The sequence below is a fragment of the Lethenteron reissneri genome, chromosome 51 (genome assembly GCF_015708825.2).
Source record: "Lethenteron reissneri isolate LAM-NWPU_2019-01 chromosome 51, ASM1570882v1, whole genome shotgun sequence".
NCBI classification, from domain to species: domain Eukaryota; kingdom Metazoa; phylum Chordata; class Hyperoartia; order Petromyzontiformes; family Petromyzontidae; genus Lethenteron; species Lethenteron reissneri.
In genome coordinates, this window is record NC_083829.1 from 1928154 (window position 1) to 1945149 (window position 16996).

The 16996-nt window shown below is 46.8% G+C and overlaps 1 protein-coding gene across 2 annotated transcripts in view; it reads left to right on the top strand.

Moving 5' to 3' along the window:
• Positions 1-16996, top strand: part of LOC133355565 (guanine nucleotide-binding protein G(t) subunit alpha-2-like) — a 39484-nt gene that overhangs the window by 16094 nt on the left and 6394 nt on the right. The window contains exons 2-6 of one of the 2 annotated variants that reach the window (XM_061572902.1): positions 2426-2468; positions 10215-10356; positions 12496-12653; positions 13835-13963; positions 15913-16042. In XM_061572902.1, coding sequence (XP_061428886.1) covers positions 2426-2468; positions 10215-10356; positions 12496-12653; positions 13835-13963; positions 15913-16042 — 602 coding nt within the window. Of the gene's footprint in view, positions 1-2425; positions 2469-8397; positions 8495-10214; positions 10357-12495; positions 12654-13834; positions 13964-15912; positions 16043-16996 lie in introns of those variants that run through there. The other variant, XM_061572903.1, reaches the window with a different exon arrangement.

Sequence of the window (16996 nt, forward strand, 5' to 3'; positions counted from 1 at the left end):
ATAGATGGGTTCCATTGTGATGCACCCCGGGGCCAGATGTTGTGATGTACAGCTAGCGCTCCGCTGTGTTTGCCCGTTGTCCCGCGTGTTGTTCGGCACGGTGTCCTGAGAGACGCAATGCGTGGCAGTAAACGTCAGACACTATGCCAAATAACGCACGGTAAAAAAACTAAAGCACGTCAGAGAACAACCGTGAAAACCTACGCAGTATTACATGTTGCATGTGTGGATTTATTTGTACCGAGTAATGGCAGTTTTACGTGCGAATTTAGTCAAACATGTCGGCCAGCTAAATCCACTTAAAGCAATTTGTTTTATTTCGAGGTACGTCTTATTTTGAGCTCCATCGGAAGGGGGCAATTATTTTCTAACTATTATTTGGCCGAGTTAAAAAAATATTTTGGCTAATTTTGACGTGATGTCCAGAAAGCACTTGGCAAGTATTGTAAATACGATTATGCAAAAAAAAGTTACGCTTGGCGGGACACGTACGGGGAGGGCCATTTACCGTCGCCGGCATCGGAGTGGACTCCACAAGTCTGGCGACCAATAACAAAATACATTTTTATTCATAAGGCACCCTTCAAAACAATGGATCTCAGTGCGCCCTGCATATAAATGCATAAAATAAGCGACAAATAACTGGCTAGGGAGATAGATGCTAAAGAGACAAGAAGGGGGATACTATGCATAGCAAAAATGAGCAAGAAGAAGACCTAAGAGCAGATGGTGGGATACTGCGAGAGCAGATCTGAGAGGGTGGACGTCTCCTGTACATTAGCTGTGGGATCTGGTGGAGGGCAGAGAGCGTTGATGAGGTGTGGTGGCATCAACAGCTTTGGCCGTGGTGACATCTCGATCTTGAATTTTATTCGTGACATTGCCTCGAGCAAATAATGTCGCATTGTCTCTGCTCTTACACATTTACTTCACGAAACAAGTCTTCTTAAACATTACTAAGAGTTCGTCAACGCAGTGAGGATTGGCTCCGAGGAACTTCCGAGAGGATGTCTATCGCAGCGATGAAGTCAGCTTGTATAGAGGTGCTATGTTGGTGATGGCCTGGGGAGGCCTTCATCCAGCAGCTGATTGATCATGGCTGATGATGATGGCCAAACCGCTCAGCCAATATTCCAGATCGGCTCGTCTGGCAAAGTTGGCGGAGAGGTTTGTCTAGTGGAACTTTGCATATTCGACGGTATCTGCCCTGACCCATTAACCGCCCACACAGAGTGCAGTCGTATTTGTGCAAGGTGATGGCGTTTTCTGTAGATGTTCACACGTACGACTTCGGAGATATTTGCCAATATACATCGGTCCCCAGAAACTCAAATATGCAACATTTTAAGGTATTTTATGTCAGTTTAGTACAAAGATGGCAAAGTTATGTGCTGTGTTCGGCCAAAGCCCCCCCACTGTTAAATTCACAGTTGTATTCGTCATCGTCAGCTCACATGCAGGCTCTTATACTCTACAGTGTAGCTTACATATTTCAGATTGCTCGATTTTTTTTTGTTAACAATCATTCGAAGTTGTGAGACTCAAACGGTTGAGAAACAAACGCACATCGACCGAGCTAACTACGCTGAGAACGGATTCAATATAATGCTCGCGAGTGTTAACCATGTCTAGACGATATTGAAAACAAATAATTATGTTCATGTTTTTTATCGTAATATTTGTACTGTTTGTTCAAGTCCAGTGTTTTCATGAATGAAGCAATACAATTTAAGAGTGTCGTACAATTATCCAGGCACGCTTTGCCCTGCGAACAATTGTAACGCTGAGAATATCCGTCAGCAGGGCTCTCGGTGTATCTCTGTTCCTGCGCAATGTGCCCGGCACTCGTCCGTGCACAAGCGTAAGTGTGCGGATATTCCACTTAGGAGATTAATAACTTAAAATCGTAAGTCGAGGTGTTAATCTGGCGCGCTCTCAGACCTGCTGCTCTCCGTCACGGCCACTGCTGCCTGCGCGCATTTTCACAATCCACTCACCCACGGGTCACCGGGAAAAGTCCAACCGTTTCGTTATTTTAGCCGCAGTGCATGGGAGCCAGCTGAAGCCACTTACACAAATTATGGATCAAAGTCTAAGAATGAAATGGCAATGCAGCCAATAAGTCGATCCATCAATCCGCCTCCGCGAGCTGCTGCCATGTCTCGCAATCCTGCCATGTGCTAATCCACGGTGAAATATGGTCAAGCAATCCCTATGATCAACAACACGGCTTGGGTTTGTTTTCATCCAGCAGTGGATTGACACCTCCGATTAGCACGGTTGGCTACGTATGCTGCAAAATAAGTTCAACATACATACTACAACCGACTTTAAAACACACACACACATTTTCAAGTTGTGTGTGGGGGCATGGAAGGCACAATCTTAGCGACTGAATTTAACTGAAGTTTATTTGTCTTTTTAGGTGCTGGAGAATCTGGAAAAAGTACCATCGTAAAGCAAATGAAGTAAGTAGAATGATTAGTCTGATGGATGATTGCTATGTGGCTATATAAATTAATTATATTAAACAAAGTTAAACATTAATTCCTTGATATACTTAAGTATTACTGTTGAGGGAAAGAATATTTTATATAGTTATGTTTTGTGAAGACCTAGAATTAATGATCACTGTCATAACAGGGTAATAAACTGTAATGCCAGTGCTGTTACTGTACCTGAATTGCTGCCGCAGTAGCGACCTCGTGTCCTTGAGACCAACTCCTGGGTCTTGGGGCCAGCTCCTCCTGGACCTGCCCTCAGCTCTCCTCCTTGGCCTTGGGGTTGTGGCCTAGGTCCCAGGACTGGGCTTAGAGGTTTCCGGCCTTGACCCTGATCTCAGATGAGGGGACCCAACCTTGACCCTGGCCTCAGCCTAGAGGACACAGCCTTGACCCTGGCGTCAGCCTAGACGACCCGGCCCTGCCCCTGGCGTCAGCCTTGAAAGCCCGGCCTTGACCATGGTCTCAGCCTAGAGGAACAACCTTTGACATTGGCCTTCTCCTAAATGACTCTGGGCCCTGGCCTCGATACTCTCGTGGCTTTTGGCTTTCGATCTCAGCCGGTGTCCCTGTGGGATTCCCGTCCTCTTATCCAAGGTTGGCTGGCGTACAGGCAATGGCTCAAGAGAATACTCCATGGCAAGGCTCTTGAATTCCCAGTTGTGGAGTACAGGTTACCAGAAGCCCAAAATGTCAAACGATAAGTACCAAATAGTTTTGCATGACAGGAAACAGTCTATAACAGGTTTTTGGGTTAGATCGCACAATTATTTATTGGTTGTGAAAGCCTAAGTATTAAAAGGAAACAGTCTGATAGACCGAGTCCTTAACATGGATGGAAGGAATCAATGCAGTTCATGGGAACAGCAGCCACGATAGTAGCAATATGAGCGAGTGACTTGGAGTGAAATCAGTGGGGTGCTGGATCATCGATCAAGCTGGCTGTCTTATATAAAATTCTGTCGAGTACAGAGAGGTAGGAACAGGGAACCCGCCACAAGATATGACAGCAGTAGCCAACTTTGGGAGGTTCTGCGGCTGTGTACAGCAGCGGTAATTATAATCACTGTTCAGAGTTTAAAAGACGCTTTGGCTTTGAAAAGGAAACCAGGCTTCTTCGATGCCTCCTTAGCCAGACCACTTATATCGCTATTCCGTGGCAGGTCAGATGAGATTACTGTGCCAAGCAAATTCATGGTTTTACTATAGATAATAATAAAATTGTTAAATACTCTGAAAAGTTGTGGCCTTACGGGGCCCCCATCTCCTAGGTCCTACAGAGGGGCTTATGGGCCTTCGGGCATTCAATTCTAACCTATGAAGCCTAACCTAAAGTACTATGTGCCACAGTTAACCCTAAACTTACTCAAAGTAACACGAATGAATCGTAAAATCCGCAGTGTTCGAAGTCTGGAATAGACGAAAATCTATTTGAACGACCAACCATTATCCGTGTTATGTGCCACCTTTGTCCCGATATTGAAGCCTTCCAAGCCAGAATCTCGACGTCTTTGCTGGATCTAACGCCACGGGTGTGCCACAGGTGTGCCACGGGCAGTGCCGGATTATCCTACTAGCAAAAGTAGCTACATATGCTACGGGCCCCGCGCTAAATGCTTTCAAGCTATCAACTCCGGTTCAGTGGTTCTGCACTTACTCTATTACTATAGTACTATACCGCCTTCAACTTATGAACGACCGCGTGTTTAAGGTTAGCGATTTGTCGTATTATCTGTCTGTATGGCAAATAGAAAAAAATACAATTACTTTACTATGCAAGTAAAAAATGTGTGTTTTAATATTTACGTTTTTTTAAATTTAAGGCCCCTTTATAAGATCATATGCTCCGGGCCCCGCACTCGCTTCACCCGGCACTGGCCACGGGTGTTAATAGTGGCGGCGACTCGAGGCGCCAGGAGGGGAGATGGGGAGAGGGCCTCATTGTCCACGGTGACTCCTCGCCCTTGGCTCGTGTTGGCGAGAACCCCAAATGCTGGATGGTTACGTTCCTGGACACGGGCTAGAAACCCAATATTGTCATTTCACACAAAAAAGGCTAGAAATATGGTAAAATAAGTATATAGTACGTGTTCACACTTCGTAATGCTATAACGTGCTAGAAAAACAGTTCCCTAGTGCTATAAACTCATAAGCCAATCGTGTAAAGTGTACAGAACTGCACTGAACGCTCTTCGTACCAAAATGTACACGAAGCAATTTTTCAAAATAGATGTTTCACGTAATTTTTTTGCTTACCTTTTGTTCCGCTGCTAAAGTGGCTTGACCTTTTAAAATAAAACATTGCACTCGCTGCCTTTCTACTCCCCTTTTGAGCCAAAACGTCGCCGTTCTGACGCATTCCGAGCCATAAACGGAGCCTTATCTTGTTTTAACATAAAATGTTTTTTTTATTCCACATCCTCCCTCACCTCGTACATCGCAACATCGTGACATTCTGCACGGCATTGCCACGGGGCATCGAGAGCGTCAGGCACACCGGACTCGTCAGAGCAGGCGGGGTTGGGGTGGCCTGATCTTAAACGGCCGTCAATGCGTGTCGCAAATCGGACTGTCTTACGAAATGTATTATGTTTCCATACCTTACCAGTCACGTGCGGTGAGGTCAGTGGCTGGGGAGGCACTGGCTTGTGTGAGAGCCAGAGTCACACACTGAGGGGGGCGTGGCCTCACCGAGGGGCGTGGCCTCACTGAGGGGGCGTGTTAGACACGTCCCCCTCAGTGAGGCAGATGTGATAGCTGCCTCCCCTGGTGCTTTTTAATTGCAGTTTCATGACGAGACCAGCGAGCCTAACTATCTTCATACATTTCGATTTAAAGCTTTCGTGACTGCAGGGATTCATCTTCTTGGTTCTTTCGGTAAAGTCACGTAGAAGGGAAGTAATAAAATAATAAAAATAAAACATAATAAAATAAAATATTTCTCACGACGTTTCGGCTACAACGCAAGCAGCCGTCTTCAGGTGAAGAATGAGACACTACCAAACTAGGAGCTTATATATAAGCTGCGTTGGGGGTGGAAGAGCGCCTTAACAAAAATAATGTGCATATGAAGAGGAATTTAGCATATTCATGGAAAATGCGTAGGCGTTGGGCGGGGGGGTTTCAAAGTCATATTATGCCCATGCATTATGCAGGATCAGCAGCACCAAGGGGGGGTGCAGGGATTAGCAGTAACAAAGGAAAGGAATGTTAATGATATGTAGCTGCAGTTACTCAACAACCACGTAGAAAACTAAAGTATAAACTACATAAAAAACTAAAGTATAAACTGCATAGCACCATCAGTATACTTACTATACTCTACAATAAGCTGAGTTACTAACAGCAAGTAATACATTACAATTCTACGTCGTAAAAATTCTATAATATGCTTCCATCTAAACTTTATTCTCTTACATCACACGAGCATATACCGTACTATATACTGCCATAGATGTGTAGAATAATACATAGTATTATATTAAAATGTATAAGGTATAGGTTGGTTTACAGCAATACAGTATATAATTTAATGTTGGGTTTATCTATGGCAGTATATAGTACGGTATATGCTCGTGTGATGTAAGAGAATAAAGTTTAGATGGAAGCATATTATAGAAATTTTACGACGTAGAATTGTAATGTATTACTTGCTGTTAGTAACTCAGCTTATTGTAGAGTATAGTAAGTATACTGATGGTGCTATGCAGTTTATACTTTAGTTTTTTATGTAGTTTATACTTTAGTTTTCTACGTGGTTGTTGAGTAACTGCAGCTACATATCATTAACATTCCTTTCCTTTGTTACTGCTAATCTCTGCACCCCCCCTTGGTGCTGCTGATCCTGCATAATGCATGGGCATAATATGACTTTGAAACCCCCCCGCCCAACGCCTACGCATTTTCCATGAATATGCTAAATTCCTCTTCATATGCACATTATTTTTGTTAAGGCGCTCTTCCACCCCCAACGCAGCTTATATATAAGCTCCTAGTTTGGTAGTGTCTCATTCTTCACCTGAAGACGGCTGCTTGCGTTGTAGCCGAAACGTCGTGAGAAATATTTTATTTTATTGTTTTATTTTTATTATTTTATTACTTCCCTTCTACGTGACTTTACCGAAAGAACCAAGAAGATATCTTCATACACATTCGTGAAATAAGTTACCTGTAATATGGAAGGCGAGGACATGAAATGAAGGGGTCTACAAACATTACATTGGTGACATACTTAGATAGTAACAGGCACGCGCTTATTGCCCGCGCTCCATCCAGTTACTGAGGGGTTGCGCAATCAGAGGAGAGGCTGAGCCCGTCGCTGCCTCACCTCTCGTCTTTTCCTGTATTTGCAGCGGAGCTCCGCAAATTTGGCGATTTTGACTCAAAAAATGATTGTAATCGTACAGAAATGACATTTATAACACAGATCAGCGGAAAAATCTTTATATTTATTTGATTCTTCTTCTTTTTTACTTTTAGTAACAGCTATTTTCATCGGAGTATGACAGGCGAGGCTCTGACTCCCCTGCCTCCCCTGACCGCACGTCCCTGCTTATCAGTGCCCTACCTTATTACAGAACAATTCAAACCTTATTGGTCACCCCGTGCCCCGTATACATCTCAACGTTTATCCCACAAAGTTCCCATCACTACAAGGGAGAAACACAGACTTGTTTTTGTTGTTGCTCGTATTGAAACGGCTTGTACGCCGTATGGACCACAAACACCAAATTCCCCTGCACAAGAGACGAGTAAATCGTGCGGGTTGACATGGTATGTGTTTCCCAAATTTATAAGTCAAAATCTTTTTTACTGACATTTAAAAGTACTTAAAAGTCACGATTTAGTTCAATATGAATGTGTCACAAATGTTGTGAAAATAACATTTTCCGGACAGGCAAACGGAGGAACAAAGCGAGACGTGCCCCATGAGAGTGTTGTGTGTCAGAGATGATGACCTTGATGAACTCAGCAATCGACAGAACTTGTTCCGTAAAAGGATGGCGAATATGCACATTTTATCATTTGGTGTTCAAGTTTTATACATTTGAATATTTTATTATCTTCATTAATTTAAAAGTTATCAGTTTTATTGTTTAATTGTTACATTTATTTGAATGTTACTTGAGTCTTTTTATATATTTTTTGCAATTAATGTTTCCACTCCTGTGTCTATTGACGCCATCACTCCCTCTCTTCCCCCCCGTCTCGTGACGTCACCCCTTCTCACCAACTCACCGCAACTTCGAGTGGCGTCATCACCCCTCTGCTCCAACTCACCAGTGTTGTGTGACGTCCTTCACGTCTCATGACATCATCAACCACTTCTCCACATCGCCCCAATCTTGCGTGACGTCATCAAGCCTCTCCTCCACCTCGTGTCTCGATACGTCATCACACCCTTCCCTCACTTCCCCAGTATCTCCTGACGTCATCACGCCTCTCTCCCTCCCTCCCTCCCCAGTGTGACGTGACGTCATCACCCTTTAGCGCCACCTCACCACCCTAGGTATCGTGACGTCATCACCCCCCTCATCACCCGCTGCGTTAGACGAACAATCGTTTAATTTTGATTTAAAGCTTTCGTGACTGCAGGGATTCATCTTCATGGTTCTTTCGGTAAAGTCACGTAGAAGGGAAGTAATAAAATAATAAAAATAAAACATAATAAAATCAAATAATTCTCACGACGTTTCGGCCACAACGCAAGCAGCCGTCTTCAGGTGAAGAGACACTGCCAAGCTAGGAGCTTATATATAAGCTGCGTTGGAGGTTGAAGAAGAAGAGAGTCTTAATAAAAGAATGCCAGTGAACTCAAACACGTACGCCAAGCTCTTAAGGCTAATGGTTACTCCGACTACACAATCCGCAAGGCCATCACTCCAACCATCAAGAAGGATCCTGTTGAGGAGCCTTTCAAGACCATCACCTTACCCTACATTGCTGGGGTCACAAAAAAGATCTCCAAAATCCTGATTAAACACAAGATTCAGGTACGATTCAACACAGTACATAAAATCCGTGATCTGGTCCCGTCTGTAAAAGACGTGGTTCCAGACATACAGTACCCTGGCGTCTACAAACTAAGTTGCCTCTGTGGTAGCAGTTACATTGGAGAAACCAAACGACATGTCTCGGACCGCATCCGTGAACATAAGGCAGACCTGAAACACGGTAGGACAAACACCTCAGCCGTGGCAGATCACTGTTACAATTCAGTGGGCTCACATGACATTGACTTCTCCAAGACAGAGGTTCTCTGCAAGCCATCTGGCTACCATGGAGATTCGTTCATGAGGCGATCCACATATACAAACACAGAGACAATTTCAACCGAGAAGATGGATTCTGGCTCAGCAATCATTGGAAGAACGTAATAAACCATTTCGGATCTTAACTGATTGTTGTTCACGTTTACGGTGACTTTCAGACCGCAGTCCACTCACTGGCATTAACTGTGTATCTTGTGTTCTCCACAGGGAATGCATTATTTGCTCCGCTGCGGATCTCCTGCCACCGTTTTCCCATTCACATGTTTCATTGCTTCTACGTACTTTTAACATGCCCTCCCTTTGTTAATGCTACCCCCCTCCCTTTGGTGCTGCTGATCCTGCATAATGCATGGGCATAATATGACTTTGAAACCCCCCCGCCCACCTCCTACACATTTCCCATGAATATGCTAAATTCCTCTTGATATGCACATTCTTTTATTAAGGCTCTCTTCTTCTTCAACCTCCAACTCAGCTTATATATAAGCTCCTAGCTTGGCAGTGTCTCATTCTTCACCTGAAGACGGCTGCTTGCGTTGTAGCCGAAACGTCGTGAGAATTATTTGATTTTATTATGTTTTATTTTTATTATTTTATTACTTCCCTTCTACGTGACTTTACCGAAAGAACCAATAAGATGAATCGTTTAATTATTACATAAAGATTGATGAAAGATGATTGATTATGATGGAACTACCTGTGGTATTGCTAACATTACACGTGATAATAATTGGTATTGCTTTTTGGTTGAAGTTGACACCATTTTTTGTAATCACCCCACAATCAAGAATTGCATTCAAGTTCGTGGTGATTAAAATAGTGAAGCAATCTGCACCTTGAGCAGCTGAATGTCGATTATTCTCAGCTCGTGATTCAAACGAGGATGATGCATGGTGTGTACTGTCGTCTGCATAAGAGCGGATCGCATTGTGAGTGGAAGAATATTCATTTATGACAAGAATAAGTAATGTCGGAGAGGCAATAAATTTTCGCGCAACGCCGCAGTTAATTGTGAAGGTATCAGCCCGGCTCTGTCTTCAACTACTGCAAATTCAGACCTCTTGGGAATGTAACATCCCTGGTTGCAGATGAGAGGTGGATACCAACATCATGGTGGATTGTCACGTAGGGCACAGTGTAAAATGCAATGAAGTGCTTTGACAATCTTCTTGGTTCTTTCGGTAAAGGCACGTGACTTTACCGAAAGAACCAAGAAGATGAATCCCTGCAGTCACGAATGCTTTGACAATGTCAGGAGGGACCCCGGGGAAGGGGACTCACTCGGGGGCTTCGCCAGGAGGGATGAGTTGGTGTGCGCCGTCTCGGCGTGCCCTCCCACGCCGCACTCGCTCAGAGCCAGAGCGCGAACATCACCGTTGTTCATTCTTCTGTCGTTTCAAAAATAAACATCACACGCGCACACAAACACGCGTGCGTGCAGGATCATCCACAAGAATGGCTACTCAGAAGCGGAGTGCTTGGAATTCCGGGCCATCATCTACAGCAACACGCTGCAGTCCATCCTCGCCATCGTCCGAGCCATGGAAACGTTCAGCATCGACTACGGGGATACTGAAAGAGCTGTAACGCCTCCAGCCCGCTACCCAGCTACACTCAGCCAGCTGCCCGCTTTAGCTGCCCACGAATAGAGCTGTAACGCCTCCAGCCCGCTACCCCGCTACACTCAGCCAGCTGCCCGCTTCAGCTGCCCACTAACAGAGCTGTAACGCCTCCAGCCCGCTACACCGCTATACTCAGCCAGCTGCCCGCTTCAGCTGCCCACTAACAGAGATGTAACACCTCCAGCCAGCTACACTCAGCCAGCTGCCCGCTTCAGATGCCCACTAACAGAGCTGTAACACCTCTAGCCAGCTACACTCAGCAAGCTGCCCGCTTCAGCTGCCCACTAACAGAGCTGTAACACCTCTAGCCAGCTACACTCAGCAAGCTGCCCACTAACAGAGCTGTGACACCTCCAGCTAGTTACACTCAGCCAGCTGCCCGCTTCAGCTGCCCACTAATAGAGCTGTGACACCTCCAGCCAGCTACACTCAGCCAGCTGCCCGCTTCAGCTGCCCACTAACAGAGCTGTGACACCTCCAGCCAGTTACACTCAGCCAGCTGCCCGCTTCAGCTGCCCACTAACAGAGCTGTAACACCTCTAGCCAGCTACACTCAGCCAGCTGCCCGCTTCAGCTGCCCACTAACAGAGCTGTAACCCCTCCAGCCAGCTACACTCAGCAAGCTGCCCGCTTTAGCTGCCCACTAACAGAACTGTAACGGCTCCAGCCAGCTACACTCAGCCAGCTGCCCGCTTCAGCTGCCCACTAACAGAGCTGTAACACCTCTAGCCAGCTACACTCAGCAAGCTGCCCGCTTCAGCTGCCCACTAACAGAGCTGTGACACCTCCAGCCAGTTACACTCAGCCAGCTGCCCGCTTTAGCTGCCCACTAACAGAGCTGTGACACCTCCAGCCAGTTACACTCAGCCAGCTGCCCGCTTCAGCTGCCTACTAACAGAGCTGTGACACCTCCAGCCAGTTACACTCAGCCAGCTGCCCGCTTCAGCTGCCCACTAACAGAGCTGTAACACCTCTAGCCAGCTACACTCAGCCAGCTGCCCGCTTCAGCTGCCCACTAACAGAGCTGTGACACCTCTAGCCAGCTACACTCAGCCAGCTACCCGCTTCAGCTGCCCACTAACAGAGCTGTGACACCTCTAGCCAGCTACACTCAGCCAACTGCCCACTTCAGCTGCCCACTAACAGAGCTGTGACACCTCCAGCCAGCTACACTCAGCCAGCTGCCCGCTTCAGCTACCCACTAGAACCCCCTGCACGAGGGAGGGACTAGGACACCAATCGCCTGTATTTTAACGATACAAACAAAAAAGTTACGCGTCGTTATTATCACCACGTACTAAAAAAAAACATTTTTTTTCGGCACGTCGGTGTTGCTGCTTATCGCGATCAATTTCGGGTTACGGGCAGTGGCGGTTTGGTGATCGGGGGCCACTTGGGCCACTGGACCCCACAAGTGTGGAATTAAAGGCACCTCGCTCATGATAACGAGTGTCGTAGCCACTGCACATGAAGCCCTCTCTCTCCCTGATTTCCCCACCGCCACGGGCAGACGTGCCCCGTCCATATATTTACCCGCATGCCCCCACTTGGTGAAAACTATACCACCAATTGTGTCCTCCTCTGAAATCGAGGTGTCTGGATGGGCATATTAAACAATATGCGGGCTCCCTTTAAAAATGAACCAAACATGGCATCGCACAGTGAGTGCATGTGCACATTATTGCTGCTTGCGTGAATAGAGATCCCCATTGTATGTTCCCAACTTTCTGCGTCTGTGGACCAGTGTCATCCGTGGAACATTTAACACCATGCAAAAAAAATGTTGTTTTGCATTGGGGGAAAAAAAGATACACGTGTACTTGAGAGTTCCGTGAACTATTCCCCACGTCCTTGATGTCCCGCCAGTTGTCTGCGGACGACAGATTTGTAACCATCAAGAAGGCCGAATCCGATACAGAGTTTGCTTGCGTGCATCCCTGCTGCTGGATAATATTGATCTCGATATCCAAGCGGCCAATGGCTAAAACACAGTTATTCATATGCGGAGGCACGGCACGGAATGTCTCTTTATTTGTGCCATCGCTCGTCAAAAGGGTGATCGTCAAGTGCGTCTCCCCTGCTGCTGTTGCTGCTGTCCAGGCTGACGGGAGGCAGCTCTTCAACCTTGCCGACTCACTGGAGGAGGGATCCATGCCCAATGAGCTTGCCGCCATCATCATCCGCCTGTGGAAGGACACCGGGGTGCAGGCCAGCTTCGATCGGGCGTCCGAATACCAGCTCAACGATTCTGCCTCTTAGTGAGAACCTCCTCGCGACACGCAGACAGAGCCCCCGTGAACACGGCGGCACGGTAGCGGCACTTAGGCGTGTCATGAGTCGAGCAATAAATCAGGGCCCTCGAGTAGCGTAAAGGGGGACCTGGATTCAGGAAAATGTATACAGAAGTGCATTAAATATCAGCTTAAAGTACGGAGAAACAACTCCCATGACTGGCATGGCATGGGGAGGCCTTAATCCAGCAGTGGATTGACAGTAGTCCAATGCTTTCGAGGCAGAGTTGATGGATCATGCCGTTATAACGTACTCTACAACAACACCGCCAAATCTTCTGGGTGACCAGGTGACCAGGAAGTGGCAGTGCAGCAAGTTGGTTTGTGATCTGTCTGTTTTGTTTTCTCGTGTATGTGTGGGTTTTCTCTGGGCACTCGAGTTTCATTCCGCATGCCAACAATGCTCGTTAAAATATAACGGGGACCTTTATTGGCAGTACTTAGATACTGGAAAAAATATATCCGATGATATAGCTTCTCACCCCGAGCTATACATGCTCTAATACGTGCATCGTCTTTATACTGTCCGTCTTCTGGAGTTCTCTGATCTGACACTGGTGAGACTCGGCCATAAAGAAGGCGGTCTTTGGTGTAGGCCAATCAGTTTCAAAGACAATGCATATATTATTATCAGAGTGTGTTGGTTTGCATGTTCACGAAAAAGTACGTGTGGTTAATGCAGACTTGATTCCTTGCAAGAAGGTTTATATTTGGTGTTTGAACATCCTAACACCTGTTTTACTTCCAGAATGGTTAAAACCTATACTTATTTTTCGTACTCATTAAAATAACTTACCAAACATCCCCCAATGCAAGGAACCTCCAGCAAAACTAGACTCGGCGATGCTTTCCTCAATTGCTGCTGCCGTGTTGTTGTTGCCGTATATCCGTAACGTGCCGCTGCTGGGGAAATGTCTTCTCTATATTCGCTTCCTAATCCCTCCTTTCCCGAGTTGAACGTATGTACGTTGAACTTCTTCCGCACCGCACGTGGCCAACCGCGGCTGCGGTGGAGTGCCCTCCGAACTCTCCGATATTCATCTCGCCGCGTCTTCCGCCCTTCTTCTTCCTCCGCTTCTTCTGCCTCCCCGATGAATCAACGACGTTGGGTTCGAATGTGGGTTGACCCTCCTCTCCCTGTGCGTCAGCTACCTCAATGATCTGGATCGTCTTATGGACCCAGGCTACTTGCCCAACGAGCAAGACGTCCTGCGCTCCCGTGTTAAGACCACCGGCATCATCGAGGACTCCTTCTGCTTCAAAGACCTGCAGTTCAGGTGAAGTCGACTCTCCATTAACAATGGCTGCAATGCTTTGTTTCATGGAGAGCGTCGTCCACAGCACATCTCACAACGACGCTCTCGCAAGACAACAGCAATTATGCAGAATGTGGTGTTTGTATTGTTTCTTAAAGTCGATGGTTTACTTATCGATATGTTTGCAGTCATGTGGGCACGAGAGATGCCACGTGTCCCGGTTTTTTCAGGATCGTTCTCTTCTCGGGGTAGATTTTCAAGATGTTCAAGGAAATCTCTTAGGACATACAAAGTTCCACTATATGTCAGTTATATATGTAGGACTCGTACTGATGCGACAGCTTCTTGTCTTTCTCGTCTCTTTTATTCACACATATAGTTCACATCTCCTCCTCGTCATCACTCCATGCCTCTCCATTCGCTCCAATGCACAACCCACCATCATCATCACTCCATGTCTCTCCGTTCGCTCGCTCCGCTCCGCGACTTCGATCGCTCTCTCTTTCTCTCTCTCCCCCAAGGTCCGTTACTCCGCTGCTACCCTACTCTGTACTCGCCCCGTCCACTGCTACCCTATCTGTATTCTCTCTATCCGCTGCTACCGTACGCTGTACTCTCTCTATCCACTGCTACCCTATCTGTATTCTCTCTGTCCACCCTTATCGTATCTATTCCTGCTCCCTGCTGCTCTGTCCCGGGCACCAACCACTCCAACTCCGACTCCAACACCAACCAAGACTCCCGGCTCTCCGTTAGAGCTGTGCCTTTATACCCGAACCAATCAAGACCCAATTAATTATCTCATCCCCCCGCTTCGCTACTCGCCCCCAGGCCCCCAGCCTCACGTGACCATGTTATCGCCGTCAGCCCGGCGCCAGTCATCAGCCACTCACCCTCCTGACCAATCACCGGCCTGCGTCCTCCGTTACCCTTAACACCTGTGGTGTCTCTTAATGACCACCCCCTCAATGGCACACAACAACTATATCCTCAGTTGCCCCCATTGTATGCTGCTCGCTCCCCTAGCAACAGAACGCGTGGCGCGTGACATTTCAAGTCCTACATATAATAACATTAACCTACTACTCAAGACGATGTATTCAGTTTAACACGCAGCCAATTAGTAAGGGATTTGTCACGTAAACAAAAAGCTAATTAGTAACTACTTCAGCCCACCAGTGTGTTGGAGAGTAAATCTACAACATTTACAATTTGATTACTCAAATTGTAAATGTTGTGGATTTACTCTCCAACTAATTGGCGTTTTGTTTACATGATAAATCCCTTATTAATTGGCTGTGTCGGGTGGTGGAGGGTTACGACATATTTATCCTGACAATGTATTCACACATCAAGTGTCTCGTCTCGCAGTATTGTGAGATATTCCTCTTCCCCTTATATCTCCCAGTTTTGTTTTTAAACCTCGGAGGTGGCAACCCTAGCGTGGTCCGCCAAAGGTATTTGAAAGTCCTGTTCCGCCCCGAGCAAGGTAAAGGATCCACAGACCCCGTCATGTTCCAGCTGCACTCATCCTGGCATACAGGAGGTCGTGGGTTCGATCCCGACCCTGACGCCTGCTACATATTTGGATTGAAGCTTTCGTGACTGCAGGAATCCATACTCATTTGTTCTTTCGGTAAATTCACGTAGGTATACCTACGTGACTTTACTTAAAGAACCAAAGAGTATACATCTTTGGAGTTTACCTGTCCCTCTCCACGTGGTCGCGTTGATTTTTCTCCGGGTCCTCCCTTTCCCCCCCCTTCACGTTTAGAAGCAACATCACGCGTGTTTAGAGTATTTGGCTGCTGCTGCAATTTTGCACCTGATGACGATGACGATAACCCCACTTCGTTGAGCTTATCCATTTGTGATAGCCTGATCGCTTCTGAAAAAGAGATACATCGCAGCTCAGCGGGGCCTTACCTGGTGGGAGAAAACAAAAACAATTCTCTGTGCTCGTGGCGCAGGATGTTCGACGTGGGAGGGCAGCGATCGGAGCGGAAGAAGTGGATCCACTGCTTCGAGGGCGTCACCTGTATCATCTTCTGCGGCGCGCTGAGTGCGTACGACATGGTGCTCGTGGAGGACGACGAAGTGGTGAGGTCCATCGGAGCGCTGGTCCGCGACGCGTCGCCGGCGCCACGTGCCGCACTCGCACCTCCGTTGATTTCACACGTAGCAGGAGGCTTTCGCGGCCATTATTATCCACAATCGAGGTTTTTGGGTTCGATCAGCGTGAATATAAATGTGTTGTGGGTTTACTCTCCAACGCACCGGTGTGCTGAACTAGTAGCGAATTGGCACGTTTTATTTACGTGACAAACCTTACTAATTGGCTGCGTCGGGTGGTGGTGGGTTTGACGACAAATTTATATATTTACGTGATCTAAGCCAACGAGTACCTTACACCATCGTCATCAATGTCGTCATCATCATCCTTCATCCAGCAGCGACACGAAGCCTCTCCACCCAAGCCATTGCCGTATTATCCGCGAAGCCGTTCTCATAAGCCTCACAGTAGGCCAAAAAGCACGGTTAGCTAACGTACGGCGCGTAAATAAAGTTAAGCAACATCCATACGAACGTACATACTGTACGTTGCTGTCCATGCGAGAGCAAACGGAGAGTAGCTGCTGGTGGCACGAAGTCTTTTTCTTCTTCGTAATGAAAGCGCGGGGCACGTTGGTGGCTGTGGCAACAGCTGTGGTCACAATGAAAGCCGACTGTGACGCAATCACCGATCTCGCTGATATTAGCCAATCAAATGAAGGGGGCGGGGCGTGTGTCACATCATTACTCGGGTCATGGATCGATTGGCAATGCGACGCAGCGATTAACTCGCAAATTCTGATTATCTCGGTGGTTTTGATGTTTGTTTATATTTTAATGCCCGTTTTTAAATGAGGAACATTGGATTCTGAACTCCGTTTTTATCTTAAGCTTGATTTAACGAGTGCATACAAAACAGTGCAATTCTTACGTCCGATTGCATATTAATATTGATCACGTGAGTGCGTACAACACAATTTGCGGGCGCTGTGGTCACAATCA